At 48.5% G+C, this 14,782-nt stretch overlaps 2 protein-coding genes across 19 annotated transcripts in view; both read right to left on the bottom strand.

The window, feature by feature from the left end:
* Positions 1 to 2,491: 2,491 nt before the first annotated feature.
* Positions 2,492 to 11,893, bottom strand: MAL (mal, T cell differentiation protein (MAL blood group)). Of its 3 annotated transcripts, none has more exons than XM_085577285.1 (5): positions 8,309 to 11,893; positions 7,753 to 8,259; positions 4,020 to 4,187; positions 3,764 to 3,889; positions 2,492 to 3,332 (listed from the first exon to the last, which is right to left on the bottom strand). In XM_085577285.1, exons 2-5 carry the CDS (start codon positions 7,837 to 7,839, stop codon positions 3,258 to 3,260), a joined length of 456 nt encoding a protein of 151 aa, XP_085433411.1. In that variant the 5' UTR covers positions 7,840 to 8,259; positions 8,309 to 11,893; the 3' UTR covers positions 2,492 to 3,257. The 3 variants fall into 3 exon arrangements, with proteins under 3 accessions (XP_085433411.1, XP_085433412.1, XP_021394299.2); XM_085577286.1 differs by having other exon boundaries at positions 7,753 to 7,992; positions 8,940 to 11,893; XM_021538624.4 differs by having other exon boundaries at positions 7,753 to 7,989; positions 8,940 to 11,893.
* Positions 11,894 to 12,040: 147 nt separating this feature from the next.
* Positions 12,041 to 14,782, bottom strand: part of GPCPD1 (glycerophosphocholine phosphodiesterase 1) — a 41,124-nt gene continuing 38,382 nt past the window's right edge. For 15 of the 16 annotated variants that reach the window (XM_085577252.1, XM_085577256.1, XM_021538622.3 and 12 more), the window contains one exon: positions 12,041 to 13,781. In XM_085577252.1, the coding sequence (XP_085433378.1) occupies positions 13,595 to 13,781 (187 nt within the window). In that variant the 3' untranslated portion in view covers positions 12,041 to 13,594. The remainder of the gene's footprint in view (positions 13,782 to 14,782) is intronic. The other variant, XR_014954531.1, reaches the window with a different exon arrangement.

Raw genomic sequence — 14,782 nt, 5'->3', positions numbered from 1 at the left:
TTCTGTGCCTCCCAGTCTGAGTGCCTGCCATGGCATGTCCCCAAATGTCTCACTGCTTCAGTTCTGTGCCTCCCAGTCTGAGTGCCTGTCATGGCATGTCTCCAAATGCCAAAAGATGCTTGGGCCACCTCTTTTGGTAGTGTGGGAGAAAATACCTTAGCCTTCAAGACCAGCCTGGGAATTTACATTTGGAATTCTGATGTTAAAGACATTTAGGAGCGATGTTTTACACTGATTTAGGTGCAGGTTTCTAAAGACAGCAGTTGTGTATATACAGACAGGCAGGGTGAATTTAATTGAGTTTTATCTCACTTTTGCAATGAAAATTCTAGTTCCAGGGCCATGTCTTCTGAGCAGTGGGATGTTTTTTCCCCTCTTTGCCATCCCAGTCAAAATACACCTTCAATAGGGATTGCCAGGTTTGCAAAGTTTCTTGTCACCAGCACATCAAGCTGCTGCTGGGGAGTATGTGCTCATGTTCAGCTGGCATCTCTGCTGTTGGGCTTAGGACCCTACATAAAATTAATCTTTTGTGGCTTTACTGTTCCCACAGGTTTGTTCATATTAACACAGGGGCTTGTGTGCTTGTTTTACTCGGCACACAGATTGCTCATTGCTCACAGACACAGCTGGCTGCAAAATGAGAAATTGCATTTTCCATGGAGCTGGCCATAATTTTCTATTAAAAATCAAATTATTCTCCTGCCATTCAGGAGAAGATGGAGGTTCTCTTAACTCACTGCATTGCTGGAGGCAAAGCATCCAGTATGCAAATATTTGGAGAATGGTTAACATGGTGGTTAAACCACTTAGTTAAGCAAGAGCAACCAAGATTACAATCTGGGCATAGTTAATGAATATGTCTGTAATCTTGTTTTTAATAGGAACTGAGGCTTTGCCTGCCTTCAGGTGCACAGATTGGTTTAACTAGCATGTAATTGCCTGCTCTCCAGAGCAGATGCCTGCAGACCTCCTCGTCCTGCTGAGGAGGCTGGAGAAGAGCAGAGATGAGGATTCCACTTTCACAACCAGATGCAACCTGGTGGTGGCTGCAGGGGCACAATAGGCCCAGTGTCAGCAGTGTGAATGGGACTTGCAAATGCTCCGAAAAAAAGGCCGAGCTGTGGCTTTTTAAATGGGCTGCTGCATCCAGGCACAGCTGCAAGGGAATGCCAGCAATGGAGGGGTACCAGTCTGGGGGATCTGGGAATTCCTGAGCAAATGGGCTTTTGGGCCATGCTGGGACTGCAGTGTCTGTGTTCAACAAACTGCAGGGCCAGCCTTCCCACACCCTGGGGAGCCCTGCCAGAATGCCACTGGCCCCGTGGAAGTGTCCCCAAGGGAAAAGGCTTGCTAGCCTGCAGTGTCCATCATGCCCAATGCCCATTCCAGCAGAGTGACAGAAATTTCTGGGGTCAGTGCTGCCCTCGGGCTCTCTGTGGGGAGATGTGCTGCACACGTGGTCTGGAGGTCCTGGGAGATTCTCTGAGCTCTGGGCAGCATCCTTCCCTTCAGGAAGTGCTGGGGGTGTGCCACTTGCAGACAGCTCCCTTGGGCTGCCCAGCTTCCAGGGCATGGCTGTGCTGAGATGACAGGAGAGCTGGGCATGATGAACCTCTTTGGTGTCGTTTTCTCTTCCTCCCGCCGTGCAGGGAAGGGGCACGTTGCTGCCATTCAGCAGCCACCCCTCCCCTGTCCCTGTCCCCTGCTGGGGCCCTGCAGTCCCATGCCAAGCAGGGACACCCCTTCCCCCTGCTCAGCTGCCTGGGGTGCAGCTTGGGGTCACACCCAAGGCCCATGGTAGGGCTGCAGATCCCCGCCTTTGCCAGCACATCCAAGCAGAAAGGCATCTTTGTGTTCCCATGTCACATTCAGGGGCGTTAATAGAACCTGGGCACCAACACCCCACACACCCCACAATGATGGGATGATGAAACCAGTTTCAACAGGTGGGTGTTGGTGTGCCATTGTCCAGAGTGGCTTTGAGCTCCCTCCCTGCTCTGAAAAGGGATTTCTCTTCCCACCTCTGTTACAACCAGTTCCCTGTTGTCACAGTAACACAAGCAAAACAAGTCAGGCTGGTTTTCAGCGAGGAAAAAATCTCCATGAATGTTTTTCTTAGTTTGCAATTAAAAAGCTTCAAACCAAACCCATGGTCACAGGTCAAAAGTTTCCCTGGATATGAGGCAAGAGAGGAGCCTCCAAGTCAACTTTTATATTTCCCTCTTGTCCTCTAGTCCTGGTTGTTCTCCAGGAACTTCAGACTTAAAATGGAAGCATTCTTTGCCCCACAAGCTGGAAGAAATAATTTGGCACTGCTGTTGTTTAGGCACCTGTAACAGGCTGGAAGCATCCCTTCCTGGGTCTAAACCCCATTCCAGTTCATTCATTGGCATGGTTTAGCCCCAGCTGGCAGTTCAGCTCCACTCAGCCTCCTGGGGCTGTGCCTGGCTGCAGCAAAGGGAAAAAGAGCAGCAAGGACTCACCCATCTCAACATCACAGCAAACCCATCTTTATTAGTGACACCGTGGCAGTGTGAGAGAGTAGCCATTCACCAAATGCAGGAGTTGATTGCCTCTGCTTACTGAGGATTTGTTTCTGTCACCCAGAGAATTCTCCTCCAGCCCACTGGGCCCCTTCCAGGTTCTGCTTTGTAGGGGGATCCAGGGCAGTGGCAATTCCTGGCCTTACAGTCGTGCCTCAGAATTCAGCAGCACCCTTCAGGAGCTGCAGCGATCCACATTGCTCCTGAGCAGAGTTAAATATTGTTCCCATTGCTCATTGCAAGTCAGAGAAGGCATTTGCAGAAGCTGCATGAAAATATTAATTTGTACAGCAGTTTTAGGGGGGAAAACAGACTTAAATGGGCACAGAGAAATTGGAATGACAGTTTCGCATTTGTGCTCCTTGGTGTTTGTTGTTCACTTTTCGCCTGAAACCAGTAACAACCCTGGACACATAAAGGTGCAGTCCAGGGATATTTTAGCCCTTTAAACCCAACTATACTATGTTTTTTAAAGCTGGATGGATTTTTTGTTTGTTTGTTTGTTTTGGCCCCAGCATCAAACTGTACCCAGCCTGTAAGATATTGAAGGGAAACAGATTGTGCCAGGATATTCCTTTCTCTGGCAGGCTCCTTGTCTTCACCACCAAGATCCCACATAAAAAGCTGCTTGCTTCTAGGCTATACATTAAAAAACAAACCCCAAACCCAGGCTGGAGAGGGCAGCTGTTGTTCCTGGGGCAGTTCAGGCTCTCAGGAGGATTTCCAGCGCAGGAGCGAGAACACCTGGTGGATCACGTACAGCAGGGTGGCCACGAAGGCAAACACCTGTGGTGGAAGAACAGAGCTGTCAGGGCTGGGTGGCACAAAGGCAAACACCTGTGGTGGAAGAACAGAGCTGTCAGGGCTGGGTGGCACAAAGGCAAACGCCTGTGGTGGAAGAACAGAGCTGTCAGGGCTGGGTGGCACAAAGGCAAACACCTGTGGTGGGAGAACAGAGCTGTCAGGGCTGGGTGGCACAAAGGCAAACACCTGTGGTGGGAGAACAGAGCTGTCAGGGCTGGGTGGCACAAAGGCAAACGCCTGTGGTGGAAGAACAGAGCTGTCAGGGCTGGGTGGAACGGGGCTGCTCCGGCGCTGGGCATGTGCTCGGGGATGTCCGAGATGGTGACGGGTGTCCCTGCCCCTCCCCGGACTTGGTGCAAACACAGATGGGCACCTGAGGCCCAGGGGCACCTCACCCCCTGCCAGGCACTCACCACGGCGGCGATGTTCTCCCTGTACTCCTGCGCTGGGAACAGGATCCGAAGGGTGTAGGTCATGTAGGCTTCCAGCACCGCGGCGCTGAGGTAGAACAGCGCTGCTGCCCCGTGGCAGACGACATCCTGAGGAACGAGGACCACAGGGTCACCTCCGAGGGCGGCACGCTGCCCGCGCACCGTCCCCAGGCTGCAGTGCAGCAGCAGCACCCCACTGGTGACAAAGCCGGCCCCGGGCTTTGTCACGGGCACGTACCAAGGTGACCCAGCAGCCGCCGCCGCCGTGAGCCCCGCAGACGTAGAGGCACAGCAGGGAGATGGACATGACGAAGCAGAACACGGAGACAAACATCACCCAGCCCTGCAGCATGGGGTCTGGGACCCTCGAGGATGCCACCAGGATCCACACAAGGCCCCCAAAGATCTGCAAGTCAAAGTGGGGGACGGGGTGAGTGCGGGATAAAGTGACATGTCCAGAGCAGAGCCAAAAGCCACTCACGCCGCTGGCACTGAGCATGGCAGCGGCCCACGAGTTCTTCCCAGCCTCCCCTGGAAAATGGGCATTCAGCTGGGAGCGTCTGCCACTGACCCTGACCCAGAAATAATTCCTCACTGGTGCCACTGGGTGTTTGCCTCACACCCAGCGTGTCAGACCCCTGCCAGGAGCAGTGTCAAACCCAGCTCACCTGCACAGGCAGCACAGGCACCTGCCCCACAAAGGCCACATGCGAGCATTACTGTGAAAGGAGAGAACAGGCTGAGGAGAGGTTTGGTTCCCTGGGTGGGGGAAATGAGCCAGAGGCTCCCAGCTCCTCGAGAAAGGAAGTTTGCATTGCTGCTCCAGCTCTTTGGGTCATCCTTCATTGGCTGTGCCTGGTGCCAGCTGCTGGTGTGGGAGCAGGTGGGACCTTCTCAGCCAGCCTTGGGAGTTTGCCATGGGTTTTCTGGTGGTACACAGGGACAGCTATGCCCAGGCTCCATCCCTTCACCAGCAGACTCCTGCACAAGAGGATGGGGGCATGATGTTCAGTGTTGTGGAATGTCTGGAGTGCAAGTGGTGCCTTTGCACTGAAATGCCCTCAGTAGCTTTTCCGTGCCACAAATCAGCCCAGTTGTTCTTGGACCTGTGCAAAGCTCAGTCTGTGCAACATCCTGTGATAAGGAGCTCCAGAGCTGAGCTGTTGTGGGGACCTATCCCTCACCACCACCAGTCTGGGATTCAGGCAGATGTCCAGAGGGAGGAGAGCCTTGCTGACTCCAAGGTCATTCTGACCCTCGAATGGCCAGTGTCAGCATCCGAGTGCCAGCTCATACTCATTTCCATTTCCTTGCAGGCATTTTGAAAGTGGAAAGGAAGTCTCTGATTTATGATAACTCAGAAAATGTTACATCATTTGTGTCACCCCACAGTTGTAGGAAAGTTTGTTGGTTCCATTATGCAAATTGAAACATTACATCAGTTATGTGGTCGAGATGTGGCAAAGACCTGAGTGAAAATGGCTCTTCCAAAGTGCTGCTGTTCTGGTCCCTTTTGTAACAACTTGAACACTAATCCAGTCCTTTTAATCACTCATGTGCTGGCACAATGAGTGGGTTGCAGCTAAAAATCCTGGGGAAAAGCATTATGGCTGCTCCATTAAAACCAAGCACAAATGATGGTGAGATATGAGCTCACTTCCTACCACTCACCATCTCTCCTTCCTGCAGGCTGTGGCTACCCACTCAGAAAAGTCTGTTTGACATGGTTTGATTACTGACTTTGGTTTTATGGTGAAGAGTCATAAAAAGGGAGGAAGGATTGAGAGGCTTTCAATAACTTAACAGCAGGATGTAGACAGCAGTCTAAATAAAAAAAATCCATCCTTTAAACAGCTTTACAAAGTATACATGTCTGCTTTCAGCTTGTTTCAGGTTTTCCACATAGGTCTGGGTATCCATATGTGCAAAAAGTTCTTCAGATTAAATAGATAGATTATAAGCATTAAACTGAGGCTCACAGATTAAAAATGGTAGCTTTTGATCAGCCCATGCTAATGTGGCAATCGTCTGAGCTGCAGGTAGGATCTTCTGAAAATTTCACAATCGTCTTTTGGTATTTTAAATGCCATTTTTGTTTTGTTATGTTGCCATCTCAGCCCATTGTAGGCAGCCTGAGATCCCACCAAGGAATGAGAAACTCTTGATCCCTCTGATTCAAGGCAGCCACCTCCTTTGTACACAGCAGAGGTCACACAGCAGCACAGCCCAGAATCTGCCTGGAGATGGAGAAATCCAGTCATGCAGCAATCCTCCTTCCTGGGCCTTCAGGATGCACATTTCTAGATCTTAGCCAAACCAAAGGATAGGGTGCTCCTTTCAGCAAGCTGCCCTGCCAAACCCCTGGAGACAGGGATTACAAACAAACAGCTCCAGAGGAATAACCTTGCTGAGGCCAACTGGACTAACATAACTCAGGGGTGGCTGGCAAGTGTCTGCCCAGCCAAAACCTCCACAGGCACTTAAGATTCTCCTTCCTGTAGCTGCAGGAAACCTGGGCATTGCTCTGGGGCAGGGACCAGGTCTGCAGAGCACGATTGGAGGGCTACATCCTCTTAGCACACTGTTATCCCCAGGAGAGCCAAGGAAATGCCATAAATCCCGAGAAGAAAGGATTTGGTGCCAGATGGCAAAGCTGAGGTTTTTAGCATCAAATAATCTGAATGCCATCCTACAGTGTGGAAAGCCAAGCAGGTCCCAGGTGCTCTGACTCCCAGGAAAGCACTGACTTTGACCCTTATTCATGGAGAAAGCCTCCAAAGCCTCAATATAACCTGGAGACCACAAAAATGGTGAAATAGATTGTAGAGAGTAGTATAGTATGTCACTTGGGTGAGAAATTTAGGTTTTGGGAGTTTTAGTATGTTGTAGATGGGAACAAGATGGAGGGTATAGGGTGTTGTCTCGTGCTCCTTTTTCTTCCTTCTTCTTCTTCATGGGTTTGGGTGGGATCTTGTAATTGGGTAGAAAAATCTGCACTGCGAGTCTTTAGGGGTCAGTTATTGCGTTAGAAGGGAAATCATCTAGGTGTCACTTCTTAATTGGGCAATTTAGTTTCTGATTAGGCTTAAAAGGCCTTGCAGCACGAGGTTGTTACCCATTTTTGTGCTGTTTTCCTGCAAGCAGAGTCTGGTGCAGACAGCGTGCTGAAGATTTGATAAGTTAGCAATAAAGCAAGGAGCTGAAAAGTCCTGTGTCTCCTTTTCCTGACACAGAACTGCCCCAGGAGGGTTTCCCCTGTCAGGGGAGCCCCCAGGGGGGGCCCAACCAAGCCATCCTACAATACTCAGCCAGAGCTTTCAATGCTGGACCAAAGCGCTCAGAATTTGGAAAAAAGCCTCCAGACTCTTGTGAGAAGAGCACGAGTGGGGCAGAGGAGTTGGGGGGGGAAAGTTCAGGCTGAGACTTTGTATGTCATAACCCATGCTCGGAGCAAATCCGTTAAGATTAGGATCTGCTCCCCAATAAAGTCGCAGAGTGGAAAGGAGTTACGAGGTGTTTGCTCACCTTTGGCTCAGCCACACGCCCAGGCCCGGCGGCTCAGGAATGCGGCTCGGGAGCAGCGCAGCCCCGGCTGCTGCGAGCCATTCCCGCAGCGCCCAGTCCCTGCTCCCGGGCAGCTCATCCCCGCCCGTGCTGCCCGCAGAGTCACCCTGGCTAATTACCAGCTGGCTAATCACCCTGGCTAATTACCAGCTCCATTCGGCAACCTGCTTAAACCCACCTGCAGCCCCTGCTGGTTTTAAAGGCGGGGAATTGCAGCGTGTTTCAAAGGCTCCAGAAAAATCCCACTGCAGACTAAAGGAGGGTTCCAGAGCCCGTGGCTTTCTCTGAGGATGAGCTGCCCCCGGCGCGTTTGGGGACAAGTGTCACCCTCGGACACCTGCAGCGTAACCTGTGCCGAGTGCCCAGCCAGCAGCCACGGCCTCCCCCCGGGCAAAGGCAGCACTCACGATTTCAGGGATGAAGAGCACATCTGGGAAGGTGGTCAGGACGGCCAGGCCGCTGGGCAGAGTGCTGCTGGAAGTTGAGGAGGACATCGGAAGCCTCTGGTGTCAGCCTTCTGCTCCTCAGTGCTGAATGCAGGCTCCTCACCTCTCCCTCTCTCTCCTCCTCCTTTCCTGCCCTTCCTGCTCTCGTTTCTTCCTCTTTTCTGCCCTTCCTGCCCTGGTTTCTTTCCTCGCTGCTTCCTGCTGACAGATGAAGACAGCTGTGAGTGGCACAGGTGTGGCCAGACCCTGTGACCTGCAGTCACATGGAGCTGTTGGGAGATGCAGAGGCAGCCCCGGGGCACTGCGAGCAGAGCTCGGCTGTCCCCGCTCGGCCGAGCGTGCCAGCAGGGCCCTGGGCAGGCCGGGTGGCACCGGGGTGGCAGCTGAGGACAGCAGGGGACCCTGTGCCAGCAGGGCCCTGGGCAGGCCGGGTGGCACCGGGGTGGCAGCTGAGGACAGCAGGGGACCCTGGGCAGGCCGGGTGGCACCGGGGTGGCAGCTGAGGACAGCAGGGGACCCTGTGCCACCCACCCGCACAGCCTGTGTCCCCTTTGATTTGCACGGCGAGCGGCCCCCGCACACGCGAGGTGGTCACAGCAGAGGACACGAGGGTGGCTGGTGGCCACGGCAGGCCAGGATGTGACACGGGGCAAACGGTGGGGCCTAGAAATGTCCCACAGACATCCAGGCAAGGGGGCAATCAAACTGCAGGGCAAACCACCTCCCTCATCTCTGAGAGAGACTGGGAATGCCAAGGTAACACAAATGACCCAAAACAATGAGACTTCCCAAGCGGTTTCACTTTCATTTTACCTTTCTTTCTGTAGTCCATTGCAGCAAGTCATTCCTCTTCTTCGTACAGAATATTTACTCCTTTTTAATACACTTGGACACAAAGCAAAAACCACAGAATTCCAGAAGCTGAGGCCAAAAAGTGCAGAGAAAGATCTTTCTTTGAGAAAGGAAGACAGGGTAAAACCTGTCCCTTAGAGAAAGCAGTGAAGCAGATGAGTGGAGGTGGCAACATTGGAAAAATTGGGGAAAAGCTTTTGATAAGCAGATGAAGTGAGAGGCAGGGTTACATGGCAGAGCAAGCACAGAACCACAGAGCTGGTGGGGCAGGGAAGGGTGGGATGGATGCTTCTTACCCAGACCTTGAGCTCTATTATTTCCAGTCCATGGAAGCAGAAACATCCAAGTAGTTAATGCCATTTTTCTTTTTCTTCTGGAGGCCTTTTCTCACTTAAACGCAGAGTCCATGCTGACCTTCATGACTTCTTCAAAGGTGGGAGAGTTTTTGCTGTATCCACCTGATTTCCCACTCTTCCAGTGAGATTCCATTTGCCCTAAGGTGACACAGCTACACTTAATGGATGAAAACTTGGACATGAGGCAGACCTAGAAACCAGTCAGCAAAGAGGGAGAGCTGGGAGCAGTGGGAATGCAGGCATTGGAGCTGGGACACAGACACAGCTCCAGAGGGGTCTCAGTCTCTGTAAGGGATGGACACAAAGCTGTCCTGTTCCTGGGACCCTGGGACTGGTGTGAGGAATGAGCAACTGCATTATGAGGGGCAGGGGCACTGATGCTTTCCATTTGGAAGGGCTGGGACAGATTTAAAGAACCCCTTCTTTGTCTCATTTACAAAATTTTGGTGATGGATGAAAAACCAGGGGGTGCAGTGGTGAAGAATGCTGAGACCAGCTTGACCAAACCCTTAAATTAGTCCCCTCCTGAGGGTGCTCCTCCCAACTGAGGTGGGCATCAACAGGGATGTGGAAGAGCCTGGTGGGGAAGTGAGAGATGGAACTTTTGAGCAGAAACCATGGAGCTGTTAACATCTGACTCAAACGTGTTCTGCTGAGGACAACATAGAATCTAAAACCAGCAGGACAATTGAACTCTTCATACTACAAAAGATCAGTCCCAGGTTTCCCAGTTTATCTCCTTTAGATGCACGAAGATCCTTGCCTTGGGTGGGAACAGCTCTCAGGGACAGCTCTGGAGGCTGAGGGAGAGACTCACCCATTATCAGTAACATCAACCTCTTTTTGATAGTTATTGAGCTGGCTGTGTTACTGGTGCAATAAACACAGCACTGTGTACAAGTAGCTTTACTGAGTAGTAAATAACTGATCAGCTTGTTGGTTTGCCATTTTGCATTTTTATCTTTTTACATTTTCATCTAATCATCATCAATTTCAATAAAGCAGTCATTTATTCATCCTTGTCCTTGTCAGGTGCTGGCCAAGAAAAGGATGATATTACAGGGAACCACTAAGAAGAGTTTTCTGCTCTGGAAAGGTTTCTCTGAAAGAGATCCCTGGGCACACACAGCTTTGGAGCTGGTATCCAAATACTGGAGGTGAGCTCCAGAAAGAGGATGAGGATACCTCTTTGGAGAGAACTTCTGTGCTACAGCAGTCCCTGGTGGATGCACTCGGCACTGGAGGCAGCATCCAAATTTTGGTGCAGGGCTCTGGGAGTGGATTGCTCCCACCCAGGAAGTGCCATGAAAGCAAGCAGGTGCTGGCCTTGACCTCCCCCAGGGAGCCTCTTTGCACCAGGAACCCTGGGGACAGCTGCTTGCCTCCCAGAATAAATGTATTTCTTTTTGTCCTGGCACATTTTGCCACTAGGGTCTAAACACTTTTGGCTTCAGATCTGCCCTTTGGGTTTCTGAGGCAGCATCACAGGACATTTAATTGTCTAGGAAGTACACAGGGATATAGGGTGGAGTTCTGAGTGGTGACAGTGGGAAGGTAAAGGCAACATCTTTTTTGTCCTGGCACCTTTAGTGGGAGCAAGTAGGGAAGGGCTCCAGGTTTGGATCCTGAAGAAGGGCAAGTGAAGAGAGAAGAGCGAGCAAAGACCTGCATGTGGTACAGTTTACAGGCTGCAAGAGGAAGGGGAAGGCCAGGGCTGGCCTTTTTTTCCCTAAGAACTGTATGGAAGCAGTTGCTGACTGTTTAAAGTATCAAAGCTGGGCTCTGGGAGACTGATATGATGGATGCAGTTGAGAAGGAAAGTGCAAAACTCCAGGATGTGGGGTGTGATTCCATAGGTGTGAGACAAATGTGGAGTCAGCAAGTGTTTCCTCAGCTGGCAGCTGTTGTGACCAAGACTTTTGCTGCATGTCTACAGGTAAGGTACAAGATCTATGTGACTGAAAACACATGAAGGCCCAGTTATTTGGAGAAATTTTGGAGGTAGCATCCAAACCTCCTAGGTGGAAACTGCCACTGCACATAGTAACACATCAGCTCTGCCCATCTACATACATAAATATATATATATATAAATATAGATATTAAAAAATATATATATACACACACAGGTACAGGCATCATGTGGGAGTGTCATTCAGCAGCCAATACTACAGATGTAGAGCCCAGTCTTTGGGTGGTCCAAAAGGAAATGTTCCATAACCAAGACAGAAATTCTGTCTCCCCTACTCCAGCTCACACATCTCTGGATTAAAATTCCATAGCAGTCCCTTGGCTGGAGCAAAGCCATCTCTGCCCTGGCCCATGCTGCTTTCCAACAAGCACTCCAGAGCAGGAGGTGGCAGCTTCCCCTGCCAGATGCCAAATTGCTGCTCTCTGGTCCCTTCTGTCCCCTCTGCAATGCCAGAGGCTGAGTGAGAGCTGCTCAGCGTGCCCAAGCTGGGAGCTCAGCTCCCAGAACAGGCACAGCAGAGCTGCTCAGGCTCCTCAGGTTTGCAGGAAGTTGCTGACACAACTTACTCAGAAAAAAGGGAGTCAGCAAGGAAACACCAACACTAATGCTGCTCAAAACTGCCCTGTAAAATCATCACAGTGGCTGGATTTATTTCCACCCCCCCACACCCCAGACAGAACAGGCAAGGGCTATTCCCTGAGCCCTGAAGGCTGGGAAAGAAGATGTTAAGGGTGCCTGAGCCCTCCTGAGCATCTCACTGGGATTAGTCTGAGGGGTGCTGCACACAGCTCAGCTCCTAAACCCCCTTTGCACAGAACCGTGTCTCAGCATCCCTGGGGATGTGCTGCTCAGCTCCCACAGGCACCGACACAAACTCTGCTAGGAGCTGAGTATCGCTTGGCAAAGCCTCAAGACCTGTCAGGAGGATCCCACAGGGTACACAGAGGAAAACTAAAAAAAAAAAAAAGAATTAATCACATAAAGAGGAATGTATCAAGTCACCTGACGCCAAGATTCTGGTTCACTACCCCCTCCCCTTCTCAAAAACACAGCTCACACACACTTCCAGTTTTGGTTTAGGGTTGTTTTGTATTTTTGATTTTTTTTTTTTAATAAAAGAAGGCTTCCAGTTACCTAATGCTATTGTGCCGTTTGTGCAGGACAAACAAACTTTAAATACTAAAATGCACAAATCAAAACAAGCTGTTTCAAACTGCTCAGCAGTGCAGGCTCAAGCACTTATTTGCAATGGCTTTACTTTGTACAATCAGTTCTATATGTAGCAATGACTGTATATAAAGAATATAGTACATACTATTGTTTTCATTGTCAATTTACAACAGAAAAAAAAATAAATATCTTCCATTCTTATTATACATTAACATTTCAGTAGAAAGTCACAGCTGTCGTGTTGGCATGATCTGCAATGTCAGGAGGAGAAGGGACATGCATACTTATCTATTAAGAACTCTAAACTATGACTTTGTAATAAATTACAGAGGATAGATACCAGCCAACAGAATACTGATTATCTGAATCCAATACATTTGTAATGATAAAAGCCAAAAATGTTGCAAAATACAAAAGCTAGTAGCTTGCATTATGTAAATAAGACAAACCACGTGTGGTAAAGCCTCTTCTCCAAAGGGTTGTGAATAACAGGCTTGTGGCTTCTCAGGCAAAGGAGATTAAGTTGTTGAGCTGGTCCTTGCACCCTTCACACATAACTAGCACCATAAAGATGCAAGGACCTCAGCAAACACTAAAATTCATGCTTAATAGATAAAGCATGCATTCTGTAGAGTTTGTGCAGGGTACATACTCTGTTCATTAAGGTTGCTGTGCAAAAAAGATTCTCAGCCACTGAAGATGTTTCGCTAATTCTGTTAAGATTATTAGCAACATTTTTAAAGTTTAGCAGGCCTGTGAAAAAATGCAAATTAAAAACCTGTACTCATGGTTCCCCCCTGATTGCTATACCACTGAACTGGGGCTGAGGAAACAAAGGCAACAGCCTGAATGTCCAATGAAGTGGGGGAAAATGAGCTGCAGTTTGCTAAAAAACAAAATAATATTTTAAAATGGCACAAAGCTTTGTACAGGTGGATCTACCACTGCAAATACATATACAGGAGGTACCAGTTTGTTCAGATCTTTTTACAGGCCAGATCTATTTATATGTATCTTAAAATCACTCCATTTCCTGCTGCCAGATAAATGCTACAGCCTGTCAGCCTAGAAGTAAAATCAAAACAAATTTTCAACATATTCAATATCAGATTATTGTAATTTCTCTACAATTTAGTTTCTGAGCTGTCACTACTGAGACTGTTTAATAATTTTTTGGGTTTCTTAAAAGCAAAATAATAATAACAATTAATTTCCTTTTTCAAGACTTGATATGATGTGAGAAAAAAGTTAAAACTGTATATGTAAATTGGTACAATAAATGGCTGAATATTTTAACATTATTTGAAATTTTACTAAGTACTGTTAGGAAGGAGGAACACAGTTATTGCTATTTGAAGACTAAAAACTAAACCAAACCAAACCAACCTGAAAGCATAGACAGAACTTTTCCAATGGTGAAAATTTAACAGATACAACAGCATTCTGCCTAAATTTATTCCTTTTGCATCTGAACACTTTTCAGGTTATCTAAAGCTTTCTCTTCCAGGTAACCATGAGGGCATTTGAAGTGGTTAATTGAGGGGCACACACAGGTTTTGAACTCTGGCAGCTCTTTCTTGAGACGTTCCAGCTGCTCCACCTGGAATATATTTGGTTGTTCAGGATTTGAGTCGTATATCCTGAATAAATGAGAAAAGAAAAAACACCCATCAGTATAGACTAGCAGTCCTCAGAAGTGTACACCAGGTGAAGCACCTGGGTTTTTTCCCTTAACAGAGCAGAACTGGGTCCCAAAGTCAGTTTTGTTTGGGGTTAGTACCCTAAGTTTTGCTGTTCATCTCACAATATAAAATGGTATTCCCCTTACACACACTGGTTAGTGTTTCATTGGATATACTAAAGACCTACTGGCACGTACTGAATCTCCTAACAAATGTGGTTTTAGAGGTGGCACAAAGCAGTGAAACAAGAGCAGTGTTCCAGGCTTTGACATTCAAAGCATAAGAAATTTCACAGCCCTGAGATTATTAGAACAGACTGTGATACACTACTTGCACTAACACTGCATGGAGTGTACACTTACTGCTTCAAGAAATATTTCACTTTCCCCCGAATTCAGATTTTTTTCTTTTTAAAATTACCACAATTACCACTATATTAAGTGAAGAGTGTCTCCACACCTCATGTAAATTAACCATCCACAGTACTTTAAACAGTCTATCCTCTTTTCACTTGTCTTCACACACATAAACAAGGCTGCAGATTCGAAATGTCAGCATCATACCAGACTGTCCAAATCCAAACCACGTTTTGAGTGACAGGGTAAGCACTGAGCACAACTCAAACACCATTCTGGTGTAATTCATCACAAAGAAAAAGCAGGGTGCTCCTGTAACCCAATATTGGTACAACACCTATTGTAACGAGGATATACCTCAATTTCCCAACATTCATTTCTAATATCAGCATGTTTACATCCAAAATTCGAATCCTGGCACCCAGCTGCTCTCACTTTCAGTTGTTGCACATACACAGCTCCAGGTATTCAAGGTCTCCAGGTTTATCTCCTTCAAATGAAAACTTCTGCAAGAAATCACCATGGCTTCTGCCTTGGTATTTAACAAAGGTCAGACTTAGGATTCCTTCAAGAAAACAGTTTGTTTGCATTTCATCGTCCTTT

Source organism: Lonchura striata, chromosome 3, assembly GCF_050655825.1.
Source record: "Lonchura striata isolate lonStrDom1 chromosome 3, ASM5065582v1, whole genome shotgun sequence".
NCBI classification, from domain to species: Eukaryota; Metazoa; Chordata; class Aves; order Passeriformes; family Estrildidae; genus Lonchura; species Lonchura striata.
The sequence above is the reverse complement of the archived record's forward strand: the minus strand, read 5'-3'. Positions and strand labels throughout refer to the sequence as shown.

Coding starts and splice junctions, on each gene's coding strand:
- MAL (XM_085577285.1), bottom strand. CDS start 7,839: ATGTCCTCCTCAACTTCCAGCAGCACTCTGCCCAGCGGCCTGGCCGTC. Junction 3,890..4,019: donor GCGGCTGCTGGGTCACCTTG/GTACGTGCCCGT, acceptor CTCGTTCCTCAG/GATGTCGTCTGCCACGGGGC. Junction 3,333..3,763: donor GGGAGAACATCGCCGCCGTG/GTGAGTGCCTGG, acceptor CTTCCACCACAG/GTGTTTGCCTTCGTGGCCAC.